At 35.3% G+C, this 17,343-nt stretch overlaps 1 protein-coding gene across 1 annotated transcript in view; it reads right to left on the reverse strand.

Annotated features, from left to right (window-relative positions):
* ROBO1 (roundabout guidance receptor 1) overlaps positions 1–17,343 on the reverse strand; it is a 296,401-nt gene that overhangs the window by 241,087 nt on the left and 37,971 nt on the right. Inside the window, exon 2 of the mRNA XM_065741854.1 lies at positions 15,664–15,990. Coding sequence (XP_065597926.1) covers positions 15,664–15,990 — 327 coding nt within the window. The remainder of the gene's footprint in view (positions 1–15,663; positions 15,991–17,343) is intronic.

Genomic DNA, 17,343 nt, shown 5'->3' on the forward strand with positions numbered 1-17,343 from the left:
ATCTTTTTATGGCAAGGAAGTAAGAACAACCTAAACAATGATTATATCTGACAAACCAAGATACCTCATTTACCTTTACCTTATACACACTTCAAGCATCCAAGCTTTAGTCACTATTTTGCATTGTAACTTCTTAGTTACCGGACCAACCACTTTTGATCTAACAGGTAACAGTAAGTAGGGAAAGCACTCAAAAGATCTTAATTGTACCTTCAAAGTCTTTTTTGAACTTTTTCAGCTATTAGGGTTTCAGTCAGCTCAAAACTTATAAAACTTAAACCACTTCACTCTGGAAACAAAAATGTATTCCTGTCCTTCTAAGTTGTTACAAATTTCAGTGTAGGAAACTTAGAAAACATGGCAATACATATGAATCACATAAAGACTTAGTATTCACTCATTCTGAATTTGTTTGTTTCTAACAAATTTTGAAAACAACAAACCTCAAAATTCACTAAAAATATTTTAAGTTTTGCTTAAATTGTAAAATAAGCAATATTCTCTATCTCCAAATCTGAGAAAAGCTGCCCTACAATTATAATTAACCTGCCTCAAATTCTTGTAAATAAATGCCTCACTGGCATTTTTCCCTCTATGTACTTAATAAAGCCCCGCCTTTGTTGTATGGAACTTCTATACAAAAATATTCCTACATGATCATGAAGTTCTTTAGATATTCTAAAGAGACTAGCCAAGAAAAGGTACCACAAGGCCACAAAGCAAATTAATCCAAATCTGTTATGTGACGAGATCTTCTGGCCCCTGCACTCTGGCACTATTCTTTTACAAATCTGTTCTTTAAGATCAGTCCCATCTTTGCAGTCCCATCTGTCATAAAGGCTGAATATCAACTACAGTATAGAATAAAAAGCCTAGCAGTGCATTTGCAATAGGTAAATCTGCCCTTAATGAAATACCTGTCAAAACACCACAAAATAATTACAGCTAGGGCCTACCCAGAGCAACCAGCAACACACAGTTCTGATAAAATACTACATCAGAAATCACTATGATCCTGTTAATATATTGTATGAACAAACTTGGAACAGTATTTTTGGTTAATTTTTGGTGTAAACATAGCATTCATTCTTAGTTTAGATTGATTTCTTTCAGAAATATTCAGGATTATATTAAGACCTAGCCTGCAGATTTCATAGCAGTCTATTTATATACACTACCTTCCATATGGATAGCTTTATGTCAAGATAAACCCTAGTTTAGGGAAGAAACATCCATAAAGGAAGAAAAATAGCAAATGAAAACAACTTTAAAGGCAAACAAGTTTCTTAACATTCCTAGGCTTTCTGAGGACAAATGAAAAATAATAAGTATTTAACATCTCTTTTACTGGAAGCATGCTCAAGGCTAAAGGTTAGGATGCCATGGATAAAAAGGAAAGCATTTTCCTCATCATTAAAACAAACAAAAATTTATAACATTAGTGTTTCTCATTCCTAACTAAAAAAACTAAGAAACAAAAGAAAAACAAAAAACATTTATTTCTGTTCCTGATAACCAGAAAATAAGCAAATAACTGAAAAACTATTGGATTTCCCCATTAAAAAGAACTTATCCTTCCTCACTAACTCAAGAACATGTCTATATCACCAAAAGACTGCACACAAATGAATTCCGTACACAACTATGGTCTTTTTGTACTTAGTCTTGACTGGAATTTAGATATGCAAAACAGCAAAATTCCCTGCCCTCTTAACATTTTCAGAAACTTAAATGGTTAAATAATAGCCAAAGAAAGCTCTTCATGCTACATTATTTGCTGTGCATTACACATTGTGCAGAACTAAATAAGCCAGCCTCAGCTCCACTGCTGAACAGCTTTCTTCAGGACATACACAGACACTGTGACTGGTACATAAATAGATAGAGATATTATGAAATGTTCATTTATCGATAGAAAATGAACTATTTCCAAAATAATACACAAATCCTGTAAGGGAACAAAAGCCTCAAAGAAACATTCTAGTCACAAGATATCAAAAAATAAGAAAAAAGAAACAAATTGAAAACAAAACAAAGTCCCATAAGCAAAACCTATTTAATCTTCACTTGAAGAAAAAGCCCCTTTTTCTTGAATGAGCTCCATGTGATACCCTCACAGTTATTGATAGTTTGAATTAGAAACTATTAGATTAGAAAAAATGCAACAGAAGCAATGATGCTCTACTATAAATAATTTACTAGAAGTTGCTTTGAAATTATAGCAGGTAATAGTTTTCTAAACAGAACATGCTCAAAAGGCATTTGTGTATTTTGATCACCTTTGTTTAGCAAGGTTTAGAAAGGTTATTACTTTACCAAAGTTATTACTTTAACCTTGTACTTATTGTTTCATCATAGAAACAATCTTTCCATCACCTTAAAGCTTTCTTTTCCCCATCATGAAGAACACAATATCCAACCACATTAACTCTACTGCTAGCCACAAAAGGGGTGACAGCTTTGAGACAGCCTTTTCTAAGGTACTTTTGATAAAATCCTCTTTCAGATAGATCTAAAGAGTTTTTCTTTCTTTCTAATTAGATCTTCTTCAGCATTTGTCCTTTCAGATTCTTGTTTTAAGTATCACCTTTCTGAGTACATCTTGGACTTCCTCAAGAAAGTGAAAACTAATAATCAGCGCACTAAAAAATACAATGGCAAAGCCTGCCACAACTTCTTCTGAAATAATTTATTGAAAATATTGCGCATTTTTTAAGGCAGTGTTTCTCCATGCACCACATTAATATACCTTTAAACAAGATGACCAAATAAATTTGTCCCAAATTTTTATTTTGACTGATAAATATATGATATTCAAGTGAAACACAGATGTGTTCTTCATTCAATAATTTTTTAAACAAGAAAAAAAAATATTTTACTCCAAAGAACAGTATAAAAACAATAAGGATATGTTCTCCGATGTGTATTACTTATTAAATTGAATCTATATGAACACTGCCTTAATATACCATTCACTTAACTTGTATCCACTTGCAATTAAAAAAAAAGCAGTGTAATGCATTCAGAAGATTGACACACTGCTAAAGGGAAGGAGTAAGTTGTTCTGGACAGAAGTTGTGGATATTTATTGTTACTATGCATACACATTTCAGAAAATGCTTTCTACTCATAAACCACATAGGTCTCCAATACTTATGTAGCGAGAGCAATCAGACAAAAACAAAAACAAAACAAAACAAAATCACTAGGCATTAGACCCACTAAGCCATATGTCTCAGCAAATCATCTTAACCGAAAGTAATACTCTTCCAGGGAAGTAATTTTTATTTCTCCAAATCATTTAAAGAGAATGACAAAAACTCACATGATTAAGATCAGCAAAGAGATCATTACTTTTAATTTATATTCCAGTGATTCAAGTCCTATCCACAGTACAACACTGAACTTACATCCAACAACATATAAAAGTAACAAACAAAATATAACAAATTTACATTTACAGAACAATATGAAAGTTAATGTGAAGGAGAATCAGCAGTATGTTTTACATAGGTACTAAACTGCTTGGACTTCCTTCAATGTTATAACTATGGTCAGGATAATAATGACCACATAAAGCTCCTGAGAGACAGAATAGCTATTTACTTTCATATAATACCTTCATAGCACAAATAACTAACCTTTGATCAAGTTGCCTCTATACATTTGCTGAGATAAAATTGTACATGGTTGAGCAGAAGTCTCAAGAACACCAAGCTTTTAAAATTTGGAATTAACAACTTCCCCTTCAAATTTTCAATGACTTTTGTATGCACTTAGACTAAGTATTCCAGTAACAGTCACACTGATGGCTCGCCTTTACCTCACATTCTTACTCCTGATTTCCAGTATAACTTGCAAAAATCTTGTTTGACTGTCTGGCATGACTCCAGATCCTTTTCACCGATACTCCACTTCAGAATATGGTCCTGTACTACTAAACTTGTGAACATATGCCTTTTGTTTTCAGACATCTGAACCAGCACTTTAATGCATAAAGTACTCTTACCAGGACATTTGGTTAAAATATGGAAATTGGGCTTTCTCTTACCACTGTTACGTGTTGAGTTCAGTCTTCCCTGCAAGTCTCACAAGCTGTAACTAGTAATTATTGGGCAAATCCATTCTGAGCTTTATATTTCTACTTCAGCAACTCTCTATATGTATTATTTAATATATTTGCATTTTCTCTGTGTGATAAAATGCTCATTGCTTGATTCTTTCTATAAGCTGTAGTCAGATAATTCAAAGAAAAGTAAATCAGTTTTTCCACTATTATTTTATAATGTTGCTCTGCAGACAGGCCCTCCTCATGTTCATTAAATTTCTTATGAATACCAGTTTAAATCAAGGTGCTTTTTTTTTTCCACAATTGAAATCAGGAAGACATTAAACTTACTTTCTTCTTTGCAGTAACAAAATGATGACAGCATACCAAGAAAGTATACACAGGGACTGTGGCTGCTAATTACTACTCCCATTTTCAATCCTCTTAACTTTGAAGCTCTGCATCTATTCCGTAACATACAGCAGAAATATGCATGAGTTGTGATTCTCCCTATAGAAGAGGGAAAACTAATTGACAGCCTGAAGGCTGAATCCAGTCCCACAAGACAATGTACTCTGCTTTCACAATGGCCTGGAGCAAGACTGTTCAACCCATACTATGCTAAACAATTTGCTTAGCTCACAGGAGAGCAGGAAAGAAAAGGGAGTTGAGTCCCACCTTGCCCAATTCCCAAACCAGAGAGCAGCTAAAAAAAAAAAACAAAACAGGCAGAGGCAAGCTGGAAGCACGCTGGGTCATTCACAGGGTCTGTTCCAGGGCTAAACCAGATGAAGGATAACTTCCTGCTGCAGTGACTCCCACAATTACAGTAGGCTCCGGATCCAACACACCTTTTATAGTAGCCTTTTAAGAGAGAGCTTTGCTCAAAATTCCAGATAATTATGGCAGACCAACAGTGAGCCAGTACTCCAAAACAGAGTGAAGCCAACATCATTCTCATATGGGGCCTACCATATCTTCTAATGAAGGTCATAATCCCATAGCAGAGAGCTACACTGGATGCTCCTGGTCTGGGCACAAAGCACCCTAACACCCATGTGCTGCCTAGTAAAGCTAAAGGATGATATGTGGCCCTTACAAACATTCCTTGTGCACACACAAAATTAAAAACAACACCTATCTGCTTCTGCAGGAGTCGTCCCAATCCAGCAGGAATACATTAAACTTAAGATAGAAAAGCAAGTATGAGGTTATCTATTGCATTCTATAGCAGCAACGTACTATTCACATCTCCCTTTTACAGCTTCCCCTCTCTGGATAATGGAGGGTTAAAACAATCATCTTGATATATTCCTCTGATCCATGAGCAGCTGGGAGGAAAAAAAAAGAAAAAAAAAAGTGGCCTATAACCGTAAGGAATCAGCAATTCAGGGTCTACAGAAATAAATCCACGGTAGGAAAACTGAAAATTACAGGCTAGAGAACTAAATTTATATCCCAAGCATCATCCAAAGGGGATAATTGTGGAACGCTTCAAAAGGACTTTGGAAGTTATTTGCAATTAGTACTAAAAATAGCTATGAAACATCTCAAATAGTCCTTAAAGCCTACTGATGAAGAGCGTTCTTGTGTGCAACAAATTTAACAGTGAGTTCCCAGATCTCTCTACAGTTGGCAGATGTCTTCGTGACTCTCTGAGACCAACAGTTCATGTTCTCCCCAATTCACTTTTTGTCTATACAACAGAAATAGTAAAACTTCCTTTCGACCAAAGTATAAGCATACTTAAATTGCTTTATTTGAAATAAATTTATGTAAAATGCTTAAGTATGGACTTCTCAGGATACTCTGAAAAACAAAACATCTCAAAGTACATGCATTCTTTTTTTTCATCAAGGATAATAATTAAAATTAGACAAATTATTACCTTCCTCAGTCTTAGAAAATATTCTACCTCATTCAGATTTAAAAATATCAGTTTTCAGCATTTTAGAAATAACCAGTTTGCAATGTCTACCATCCACCTTTTATTATCATCATTGAATTTGTTCAGCGCATTATTAATGACTAAACACACTTTTTTTATTTTATTGTATTGTATTTTAATTGCAAATTCCACAATAGCAGTTTCAAGTATTTAATTATCTGTTTCATTAATTATTGTTAACATTTTTATATTACATCTTACTTTCTTAGGAAACTTTGCCATTACATATTCTTGCCAAAAATACCATACTATTTATCAAAGGATGGCCCTTTCCACTGCATTTCAATTTATTTCAAAAGTGTTAAACAGATAAGTTTTCAAATATATTGAAGAAAAATTGGCTAATTAATTAAAAACATAATATAAAGAGCAGTCTAAAAGACTAGACAGTTTTATAAAGTATCTTAGAAAAGTCATGTTAACAGTGGAGCCTTTCCTGTTTTAAAACTTTACTACAAACTACACCAAAGAACTAATTCCAGTAATAAAAAACTGGAGCCAAGCAAATTATCTTCAGATAAGGATGTCTATGAGAGAAACTCACTACTATGACTCACTACTATCTGGTGATAACTTCAAGAGCAGCATGTTATTCAAGGAATCTGCTTAATTATTTCCATCTTACTGCTGTGGCATCTTTAGCTCATATATTCTACACAAGTGTGGGGAAAAAAAAATTCACGTTTTTCCATCAGAAAAAAAACTTGCAGGCTAAAAAGCCTATAAAAAGTTTCTCCCTTTATAGAAGCGTTAAGTAAGGTTAAAATATCAAGCTGAATATCAGACTTCTAACGGTTTACAATAGTAGGCCCTTAATTAATAGCGACTGAGAAACAGAAATAACCAAAAACGCCCTTATATCTGGAAATGGGTATAGAAACCAAAATGGTAACTGTACAAAAATAGTACATTTGTATATCTCTAAGACTTTATTCTTTGAAGAGCAAGGAAGTATTAACTGAAACCATTTTATAGTTTTAAGTTGCAATATCATAAAAGCTCTTTTTATAGCATTCTATTCACTTTGTTATGAACTTTTAGAATTGAATTGTAGCACAAATCAGTAAGATATTAGATTTCAGTCAAGACACATCTAGTATATAGCTCTTCTACAGTCAATTTTGATAGCACTGAAGCACAAAGAAGCTCGGTTTAGAAAGTCCACATGTGTTTCATCTTTGATTAATCAAACAAAAAGTAAGCGCCTCCAGACGTATTTCTTTTAATCATGGGAAAGATATCTTTTCAGTGGCTTTGCTAGCAAGAGCGAGTAAGCAGATGTCGGTCTGGTCTGAAGGGAATTTCTCCTTCTCAGGAGAAAACAGTTTAAATAGAAGAGGAACTGCCATATGCTGACTATGCACTGCTTAACAGATGACGTAGAGAAGCCTCTCCTACCGCAGGGAGTAGAACAGGGCAGTTTTCAAATTAAATTTCATTCAAATTCAAAGCAATCAGCTGAAATCAATTTACATACAGGATCCAAGTCAGACACTTCTCATCAAAACAGTCTGTGGACACAACAATGAAAATCCATCTCTGTCAACAGCAGGATTTGTAAGAAAGGTTTGATGGTGCTGACAGTAAAAAACTATTTCTTCACAGTTTTAAACACTGCTGATACATTCCTTTTCTGGAGGATGATGATTCAAAATAATAATAAAATCTCATCCACATGAAGTACTTGGCAAAAGTTCTATATTCATGCAGTATAAGGTCCTGATATAACATACACTGATCTCAAAATTTAGCTCAGGAATGTAGGTGTTGTTAAGGATTGGAAAAAAAAAAACAAAAACAACCTCCAAACACTCATGCACAAGCATTACATGACAACATTTGGTGCATCAGTAAATGTGTTATCTAAAAGACATTGTTTGGGAACGTCTAATAACGTTTTAAGACCTGAAAGTTTTACAGTGTGTGTGTATAAGATTAGTGCCTTACAATTTTGGTTGTTTTGTGCAGACTGATTGGAAGCCCATATTGTTAGCCTTGTAGCTGTTTATAGGTTCATAGGTTCATAAGGTTGGAAAGGACCTACAAGATCGTCTAGTCCAACCATCCTCCTATCACTATCCCTACCCAACTACTACTAAATCAAATCCCTTAGCACCTCATCTAAACGCTTCTTGAACAGCACTAGGGATGGTACCTCAACCACCTCCCTAGGCAGGCCATTCCAGTGCCTGACCACTCTTTCAGAGAAAAAATGTTTCCTCAGGTCTAATCTAAATCTTCCCCGGCACAACTTGTGGCCATTCCCTCTCGTCCTGTCGTTATTTATCAGGGAGAAGAGGCCCACCCCCTCCTCACCACAACCCCCCTTCAGGAAGTGGTAGAGTGCAATAAGGTCTCCTCTGAGCCTCCTTTTCTCCAGACTAAACAATCCCAGCTCCCTCAGCCGCTCCTCATAAGACTTGTGCTCCAGACCCCTCACCAGTTTTGTTGCCCTTCTCTGAACACGCTCCAGGGCCTCAATGTCCTTCTTGTAGTGAGGGGCCCAAAACTGAACACAGTACTCGAGGTGCGGCCGTACCAGAGCTGAGTACAGGGGGATGATCACCTCCCTGCTCCTGCTGGCTACACTATTTCTAATACAGGCCAGGATGCTGTTGGCCTTCTTGGCCACCTGGGCACAGTGCCGGCTCATGTTGAGCCGAGCATCAACCAACACCCCCAGGGTCCTTTTCCTCTCTAAAGAAAGCATGAAAGTTTGGAAGCATGTGCAATACAATTAATTTCAGTTAGAAGCACCACTTACAGGAGGCATCCTTATTATATAAGGAATGAATTTGAGATCTTAGCACTGCAGTCCATTCCAGACTGCTGCAAGCTCCTTTAAGTCTTGACAGGTCTCAAACCCACATGCTCTATGACTGTGAAAGACAGGCCCTGAAAGAGGGTTCAGAGGGAACCTGAATGGTACAGGTGGTGTAGTTTATCAAATGAATTGGGATTGTTGTCTCAGCTTTTTATAGTTAGTGGGCATTTTCTGTTCTAAGGTAATTTTTAAATGCACGTTTCAACTAATAGCTGTCTAGTTTCTAGCTTCTGCTTTAAACTGAACTTTTTATTGTCAGTAGCCCATTGAGACAACTAAATGAAGCAGAGATTATTATTCTTTGTATTATTAGCCATTACATTTTCTAGATGATAGCACAGACAAAGTGTGAAGTGTCCTCCCTTGGACACTCTACAATAATTTTACATCCTTCTTCTATTTTTAACTTGGACAAACTATGAAACAGCATACAAATGACTCAATTCATTAAAATCATTTTAACACAGCATTTAAGAATGAAATTTTTACTAGGTATGTGAAAATACAGTTAATGAGGTAAAAAATGTATTAGTATCATCCAATACGGTCCTTTTTATAGATCTGGTTGTGAACAAACAAAAATAGAGGGGATAAAAAAGTTCTGACTGCTTCATTGAAAGAGGGCATATTTTTCTCCCAGGCACTAAGTGTCTCAAACTATGGAAATTCTCATGTTTTCAAAATGTTTTGTTCTTGTCATACATATGAAAACAGAGCAGTAACCCACTGTCTGCTTAATTCTCTTAAAACAAGATTGACAGCGCATGAGGGATCATTTAAAGCACAGGGTACTAACAAAAACTAAATGATTTAGATTTGGATATTATTGCATTGCTTATAAGTAGCAATGCTCACATAAACTCAGAGAGATCCCATCTTGTCTAAAACAAATGGGAAATGAGTTTGGGATGAGTTTGGGAAATGAGTTTGGGACTCATCAAATGGTTGGGATGAGTTTGGGAAATGAGTTTGGGACTCATCAAATGGGATGAGTCCTCCCCAGAGGACTTTGCGATGCTTTGCGTTCTTACGTGTTTACGCTCAGAGGAAAAGATAAAAACTGTCTGCGGTCACGGGACACTCTTTTTCCTTTGGGATCGACTCAGCAGTGGGTGCTCGCTGCCGTCCGCCTTCAGCGTTAGCGTAAGGCCTTCGGTTTATCGGACACTCTCTCTTGCTCATTTTATTTGATTTATTAGCTTTAATTCCAATTATATTGTATTATATTGTGTTATTTTGCTTTCCGATATCTCAGTTAGTAAATTAGCTTTCCTCCTCAGATCGTTGCCGCTGTTTTGTTCCTAGGCCCATCTCCCTTTTCCCTTTCCCCCTTCCCCTTTCCTGGGCTGTGGGTCCGTGGGTCCCCCGCACCAATCGTCACGGAACCGGGCCGAACCTGCCCGTAAACCGTTGACAGTTTAGTAATTGCTCTTGCTTTCCTCAAGGAGAGAGAATACAAAGAGCAACACACTGATGTGCAACATTCACCTAAGTTGCATTGACATTTCTCCTAAATGTCACTACATCTTTTGTTAAAATGTACTTCAGAGACATCTTATAGTAATCCAGGCTTTTAGTTCTTGTTACAGTTGCAGAGGAAAAGTCAGTTCTAGTGCAAATCTACTACTGATAAATGTTTTAATAAGCACTAACAACAGCGCTATTTTGAAACCTTTTGTGCCTCAAGCAGTTCTTATTAATGCCATGAATTGAGGTAAGCAACAGCATAGCTTCACTATATTTCTTATTTTTTTATTTATTTCTATATATACTCCTTCATCTGAGGCTTCAAAACAAGGGAAAGAAACCAAACTTTCTTTTACAGCATCTTCCCTTTCATACTAAAGAACCATGAGATAATTTCATTAACCTTCTTTGAAACGTCAGCTAGACAGTTTATAATCGTTCACTTTTCAATTCAGAAATACGTAAACCCTTTTGAAGTATCAGTCTGATAAATCACTGTCCCAAAGAAGTATATTTTTTGCAGAATATTAGAATGCATAAACACCATAAAAAGAATAGCTTAATGAGATTCTCCAGAAATTGAGATTAATCTTCTAACTTGAATGCCTACATATGTTAGTCATTTGTCTACCAGCAAGAGACAACAGCTTATTCAACAAAATCTGCAAACTTGTTTGTTAATTTAGCTTAGCTTAGAAGAGCAAAGTTGTACAATGGCAGTGATGGAGAGCACCTTCACTAACATAACCTAACACCATACAGACAGAACATACTTGACAAGAAAACAAAGAAATATGACTTCTCCTTGTGAATCAACTACTTTGTCTTCTCAGTGGTTGTAAAATATCCTTCCCACTCTTCTTATCAGCTCCATGATGTGAAAGGGTTTGATTTTTTAAAACTATCACAGAATAGTACACATGCAAACTGGGATTCCCCTTGGATCTAATGGTGAAAAGTATTTCAAGCATTATCCAGAGTAAATGGAAAACAAATGTCAACAGACTTCTACATGCTACAGCTTGTATATAACATATAACATATATAACATATAAAATATGTTGCTTTTGAGGTTAGAGGTAACATATATCTGCGCTTATTTTATAAATAATTTTGAAAATGCACTACTCATGAGAAACGAATCCATATACCAATGGAAAATAGAAGCATTACCATAGAACTTTCCCTAGAACTCTCAGGGCAAAAGTAAAAAGTTTATCTCAGAAGCCACCGACTAGCTAACAAAACCAACTGCACTTGAATTTTTCAAAGGATATTCAAAACCTTGACACTGGAGAAATAACTACGACAACAGTTCTGCAGTTACTGCTACCCCATTTGATATGGCTAAGTTTCTACATAATGCTACATAAAAGATATGTGTAAAATCCAGTGGTACCATTTTCCTCAAAGAGAAATACCTGGATAAAAGTATAAAACCTAAATACTGAAACAAGCTATAACATGTCAATAACTGAATTTGATCTTGATCAGATGCATCCATCCATCAGACAGTCTTGAAAGATTCGAGCATATGAAGCAGCTGCAGACACCTTCCCATTTGCTGATGCATAACTTTGCACTTTTTCAGAACTACTTTGGCTTATCTGTGAAAAATGACACTTGTTTCCGAATCGTTTACACGGTAGCCAAAGCCACCTCAAGCACTTACTCTGAAGAACAAGAATAGCTCAATTCTGTGCCCCCACCTGTAAAAGTTGACATTTATAGAGAGAATTACCCAGTTTCATTTTGACGGTGACATGCCCTTTATCAAATTCTTTAGGACCTTTCACCACTGCAGAATGTATCACTAGTAGGTAGTAATCCGAAACCAGTTACATTCCTCAAAAACAAAACATGCAGCTAATTTAAGTAAGTCTCCAGAGATCAAAAGGCTGAGTTCAGGAAGTCAAGAAGAGGGAGGCAAACGGACTTGTAGCAGGGTAAATCTGTAACGGATGACTACAGGCTGGTATCTGATTATCCCACCATGCACTCTTTTTGGGCTACCATACTGATTCTGCAAATTATGTTTGAACATACACAGTGAGCTTCAACGCCAGAAATTCTGTGGGAGTAACATTTCAAATGAAGCTTTAAACAGTTAACTAACAAAAGAAAAATCCCCAAATACAAGTTCCATCTCTTGACTTGTAATTCAGCCTCTTGCTGTCTTCCATTTTTCTCAAATTTAGACTCTTTCTGCATATGAAGAACTTAAAGATCTAAATTACACAGAAAATGTAATTTAATACCAAATTACAAAGCTATTTTTCACATGCTGTTTAACTTAAAATAGCTTTACTAGTCTACAAAGTGTATAAGACATTTTAATTCTTGAAGTATCAAGAGGCTATCTGTATGATTAGGGAAAGTTACATTCCCTGTAATGCAATCAAATACGGGTTCAAAGTACTGCTTGGCTAGACTTAAGAAAGATGGCACTGTATCAGCCAAAGGATCAACTTGGTTCTAAGGCATGTTTAGAGGTTTGTGGTACAGAGATCGCTTCAAGGAAACATCCACAATAAATCTGGAAAAATTATAACAAACATAATAAAAAATACCAAAGCACCAAACATTATTGAGAGAATAAAACAAATCCACAGTGCGGTGAGTAGATACACAACTTCAAGGATTTTACAAGGGCCAAAAGAGGCAGAGATTGAATTAAGTAAGCCTTTTTGTTGTTCCATTTGCTGATACTATAAATGTTACTTAGGTCTCGTTCAATATTATTAATTAATGGCTACACTATCATGATTGAGATACATATCAGTGGAAGAAGAAGTTGCATGCTTTCAATTAAATGACATACACAATTCAGTAGAGTCACCAATGGAAAGGTGACAAATAGAAAAGGACAAAACAGAGTTTTCTACCATGATTTACTGGGGATTTCAGTCTCTCCTCCATTCTAACTATCACATCTAAATTTTTGTTATTTTTGCTGGTTGGTTTTAAAATTCTTAAAATACACATATACTTAAGAAGATAAAAATGTTTTTAATATATTTTTTTGAAGTTTTGGAATGAGTTACCTCTACACTTCTTTCCTTTTAATTGCAGAATTTATGCACAGTATATTTACAAACTGCGTTCAGCTTATATCACAGTCGACAGAGAGAATTCATTACTCATCTCAAAGATGAGAATTGGGAACTGCTTCTAAAATAATATGAATGAAGAGATAATGGATATGAAAAATTGCAGTATTATACTAAATCTTAGGTTAAATCCGCACATTCAGGGAACAGTAAAGGAACATATGTAATTGAAGCTGTTACTCTAAGAGATGATGGAAACAAGTGGCGTGCTAAATTCCCTACCACATTATAAAACATTACGTGATGTGGACAGGAGTTGCTCCTTCCAGAGACAGACAGCAGTTACAGCACATACAAAATTTGTATTTCCTACATTTCACAAGTTTTTTGGTTAAACTTAAAAGCACCAGAAGTAATAATAATGACTTCCTAAACCTTGTAAATGGAAATGCAATTTTAATTTGCAAACACACAAATTAAATTATAATCTAAGTATTTCAAAACTGCAGATGTGTGCATATATGATACATATGATACATGACATATACATATATGCATATGATACATGAGATATACATGTATGATACATGATATATATATGATTACATGAACAGAACTATAATGTTGTTACGCTCAAAATAGGTGTGCTCTTAAAAAACCTTCTTGTCATAGCTGTATTTTACATGAAGAATAGTAATTTTACAAGATTCTTCATTTACATGAAGAATGTAAATGAATTAATTAAACATTTACATGAAGAATCTTGTAAAATAGACTCTAACTGCAACCCTATGAAGATGACCTCAGTCAACACTTAAAAACTCATCTAACAACTATGGAACAGTTGAGTTAATATATGCAATAGCGTATCAACTACTACTTTCATGAGTATACCTCATGAAAGATGCAGAAACAGCACATGCATTTCAAACATACCTTAAGAGCCATCCCAAACCCAAGAACTCACTTCATGAACAGAACACTTTCTTTTTATGATGGTAAAAACAGTGCTATTAAGTAAATAACATCATCCAGTTAACATCAGAATCTCTTAAACACGGACACCCATTAAAAAAAAAATACCTGCACCTACAAGGTGCTGTATGTAGCATTTGTGACTAACTGATCAACAGTGTTTAAATAGGTTATACATTTACTGGATAAACATATTTCCAATTAGACAAGCACCAATTAACTTTTATCATCAAAACCGGTAACAAGGAAACAACATGGTCATAGATCTTAATCATGTACACTTAGTGTTCTACATGCAATGCTTGAGATCCTTTTGATAAAAGCACTAAATGTAGATGAGGATAGGTAGAGAGCTCAAATAAATGCAATTCACAATCGTTTACTCAGCCTTCAGTAGGAGCTATGAAAATCTAGCCATTCTGAAATATCATTTCCGAAGTCATAAACCAAGATCAGCATCAACTTAACTTGCCCAGAGGTTGAAGGAAAGCTCTGATCAGGCTCTGAACATGAGTCATTCAGTCAACAGAGAGGTCAGTATTTTCAAAGAGAGATTCACCCACTTTGGAGCTGTCTTCCGACACAGTACCAGAAGAATTGCAATAGATAGCAGAGGAAACTCAAAAAGCAACTAAAGAGAGATAACTAACTTTTGGATTGGAAGGCTTTCTTTCAAACTTAAGTACCATAAAACTGACATTTTTTGACCTACACATGGCCCTCCACAAGGCCTGCTCAAAACTCTTTCATGTATTCTTCTCTTCCTCTAAAATGAGGAGAGGTTAAAGAGTACACAGGAAGAGATAAGCATTACAAAGTGATAAGAACACGCTTGACTGTTCCTTCCTTTGGCCTACTACTTAAAGGTAAAGAGATAATTTGTAGGCCACTTCTTTTAGAGCAAAAAAAGGTGATTTTGTGTTTCTAAATACACCTTCTTTTTTTTTTTCCTAGCATTTACTTGTAAAAGAACAATTCCAAATGTATCCTATTAAATAAAATCCTGACTATCTTAATTCCTTACTAATAATATGCTTTTCAAGCATATTTAGAGCAGAAAAAAAAATCTAACTTGAAACGAATAATACAAATTTAAGAACAATCAAATTCTGTGGAAGCATTAAACATATATTTGAGAACACAAATATGCAAATTTACAGTGACACAACTGTTTTCTTGACTCCATGCTAATAGGCATATAATAAAAAAAACCACAGCAATGAATGAACTGTATATTTAATTAAGTCAGTGACTCAGAGGTAGACCAAATCTATATAATTTTTTTCACATCTTCAAATAACATTACAACAAGGGGCTGTTACTGAAAAGTGAAAAACAGAACTGTACTTACTTGCCACCTCCAGCGATGCATTGTGACTTACAGCTTCCCCAAGGTAATTCCTTGCCACACAGACATAGACTCCTTCATCTGGTCTACTCTTGCGCCCATGAACTATGCGTAAAAAAAATAAAGATCCGCTGGGCAGCAGCATCCGATGAGAACGAGGATCATCCTTGTCAGTTTCCACTCTTTCCCCACCCTTATACCACTCAATGGTTGGTACTGGCCTTCCTTCAGCTTTACAATTTAAGGTTGCTGGTTCTCCTTTTGAAACAATTAAATCAGATGGGTGTTCAATAATGCGAGGTGGGAAATCTTCTTGACGAAGACGGGAGCCTACAACATAAAAACATACAGATTTATTTTTAGATCTTTGCCAGGTAGGCACAAGTGCTTTGCAGTATAACTGCTTAACAAATACCCTGCAGTTTAGCATTTATTAAGAGCAGCTATTAAGATCTTTTTGAAGTAGAAAAAACTCCCTTATTTTATTTCACTGTGTTCGAGATTCTCTTACTAAGTGAAAAAAAACATTTCTAGCTTTTCCAAAACATGACCTATATTAGGAGACTAAATTTGGCTTGTTCCTAAGTCATATATGTGAATGTATCAATACTGAAATGGATGCAAATTTATACATGCGTATGAATACATATAATTACGAAAATGAATTCTAAAGTCATCAGGCCATGTCTCGCAGAACTACTCTAATTTATAACACAGTTGTGACCGATCTCATTCAACTATCCACAAAGCCTGTTAGAACACACACTGCCTATGAAGTAAGACTAATAACCTCCTCCAGTCGCTTTATTCTGCTTGTACTATCAGGTCTTAGTGACTTCTTAAGCAGTACCACAGCCATAGAAACACATGGAACATCCAGGTACATCTTACAGCTGTGTCAGGGAAAGCTAGAGCTACTTATTATATTTTTCATTTTAACTGTCTTGACTACCCATTATTCAGTTTGCAATGCCAAGGAAAGATGGGACGTAAGTATTGGGGATAACAAGGTACTCTTCTGGATAGGCATTCAAATTCAAACAAATTCAAACTGTGAACTCACAGTAGCATGGAAGCACTATGATTCTCTAGACAGATAAATGCTGCACAAAATAATGACAACAAACTGGGTGTCACAGAACATAATTAGGGATAGGCAGCTACCCAAACTTTTCTGTGTTTAAATTAATGTTTCTACTTCAAAATAGTATTTTCCTCCTTATTTATCTCTTTCTTTATATACCACTTTAAAAAGGTCAAAAGTACTCTTTTAGATCAGTAATTCCTGACTATTAAAATTTTAGATGCCAGAATTCTTCATTAGCACTAACAGTGTACATTTGAAAAACTACAAAGAACCAGAAAGACATGAGAGATCTATTCATTGCAGGTCAGAAGATCTCTACGTTTGGAAAGGGGAAAGACACGGGAGGACAGACCCAGAGAGAGTTCTGTATTTTACATAATATATAGCATATATATATATATATAGGTAGCTTTGAAAGTAATGCCTCCTATTTATTTCCCCTGGAAATGAAACAGATAGAAAAAGCACAATAATGTTAGTTAATAGAATGAATTATCAGCTACAAAAAAAAAACAAAAACATAAAAAACTTGATGATTTCTCTTCAGGTACTTCAAATACTGCAGAACACTGCTTTAAGCAAACCTAAAGTACTCA

The sequence above is a fragment of the Cyrtonyx montezumae genome, unplaced genomic scaffold (genome assembly GCF_038088225.1).
Source record: "Cyrtonyx montezumae isolate F1298 unplaced genomic scaffold, pur_monq_1.0 scaffold_3, whole genome shotgun sequence".
Lineage (NCBI taxonomy): Eukaryota > Metazoa > Chordata > Aves > Galliformes > Odontophoridae > Cyrtonyx > Cyrtonyx montezumae.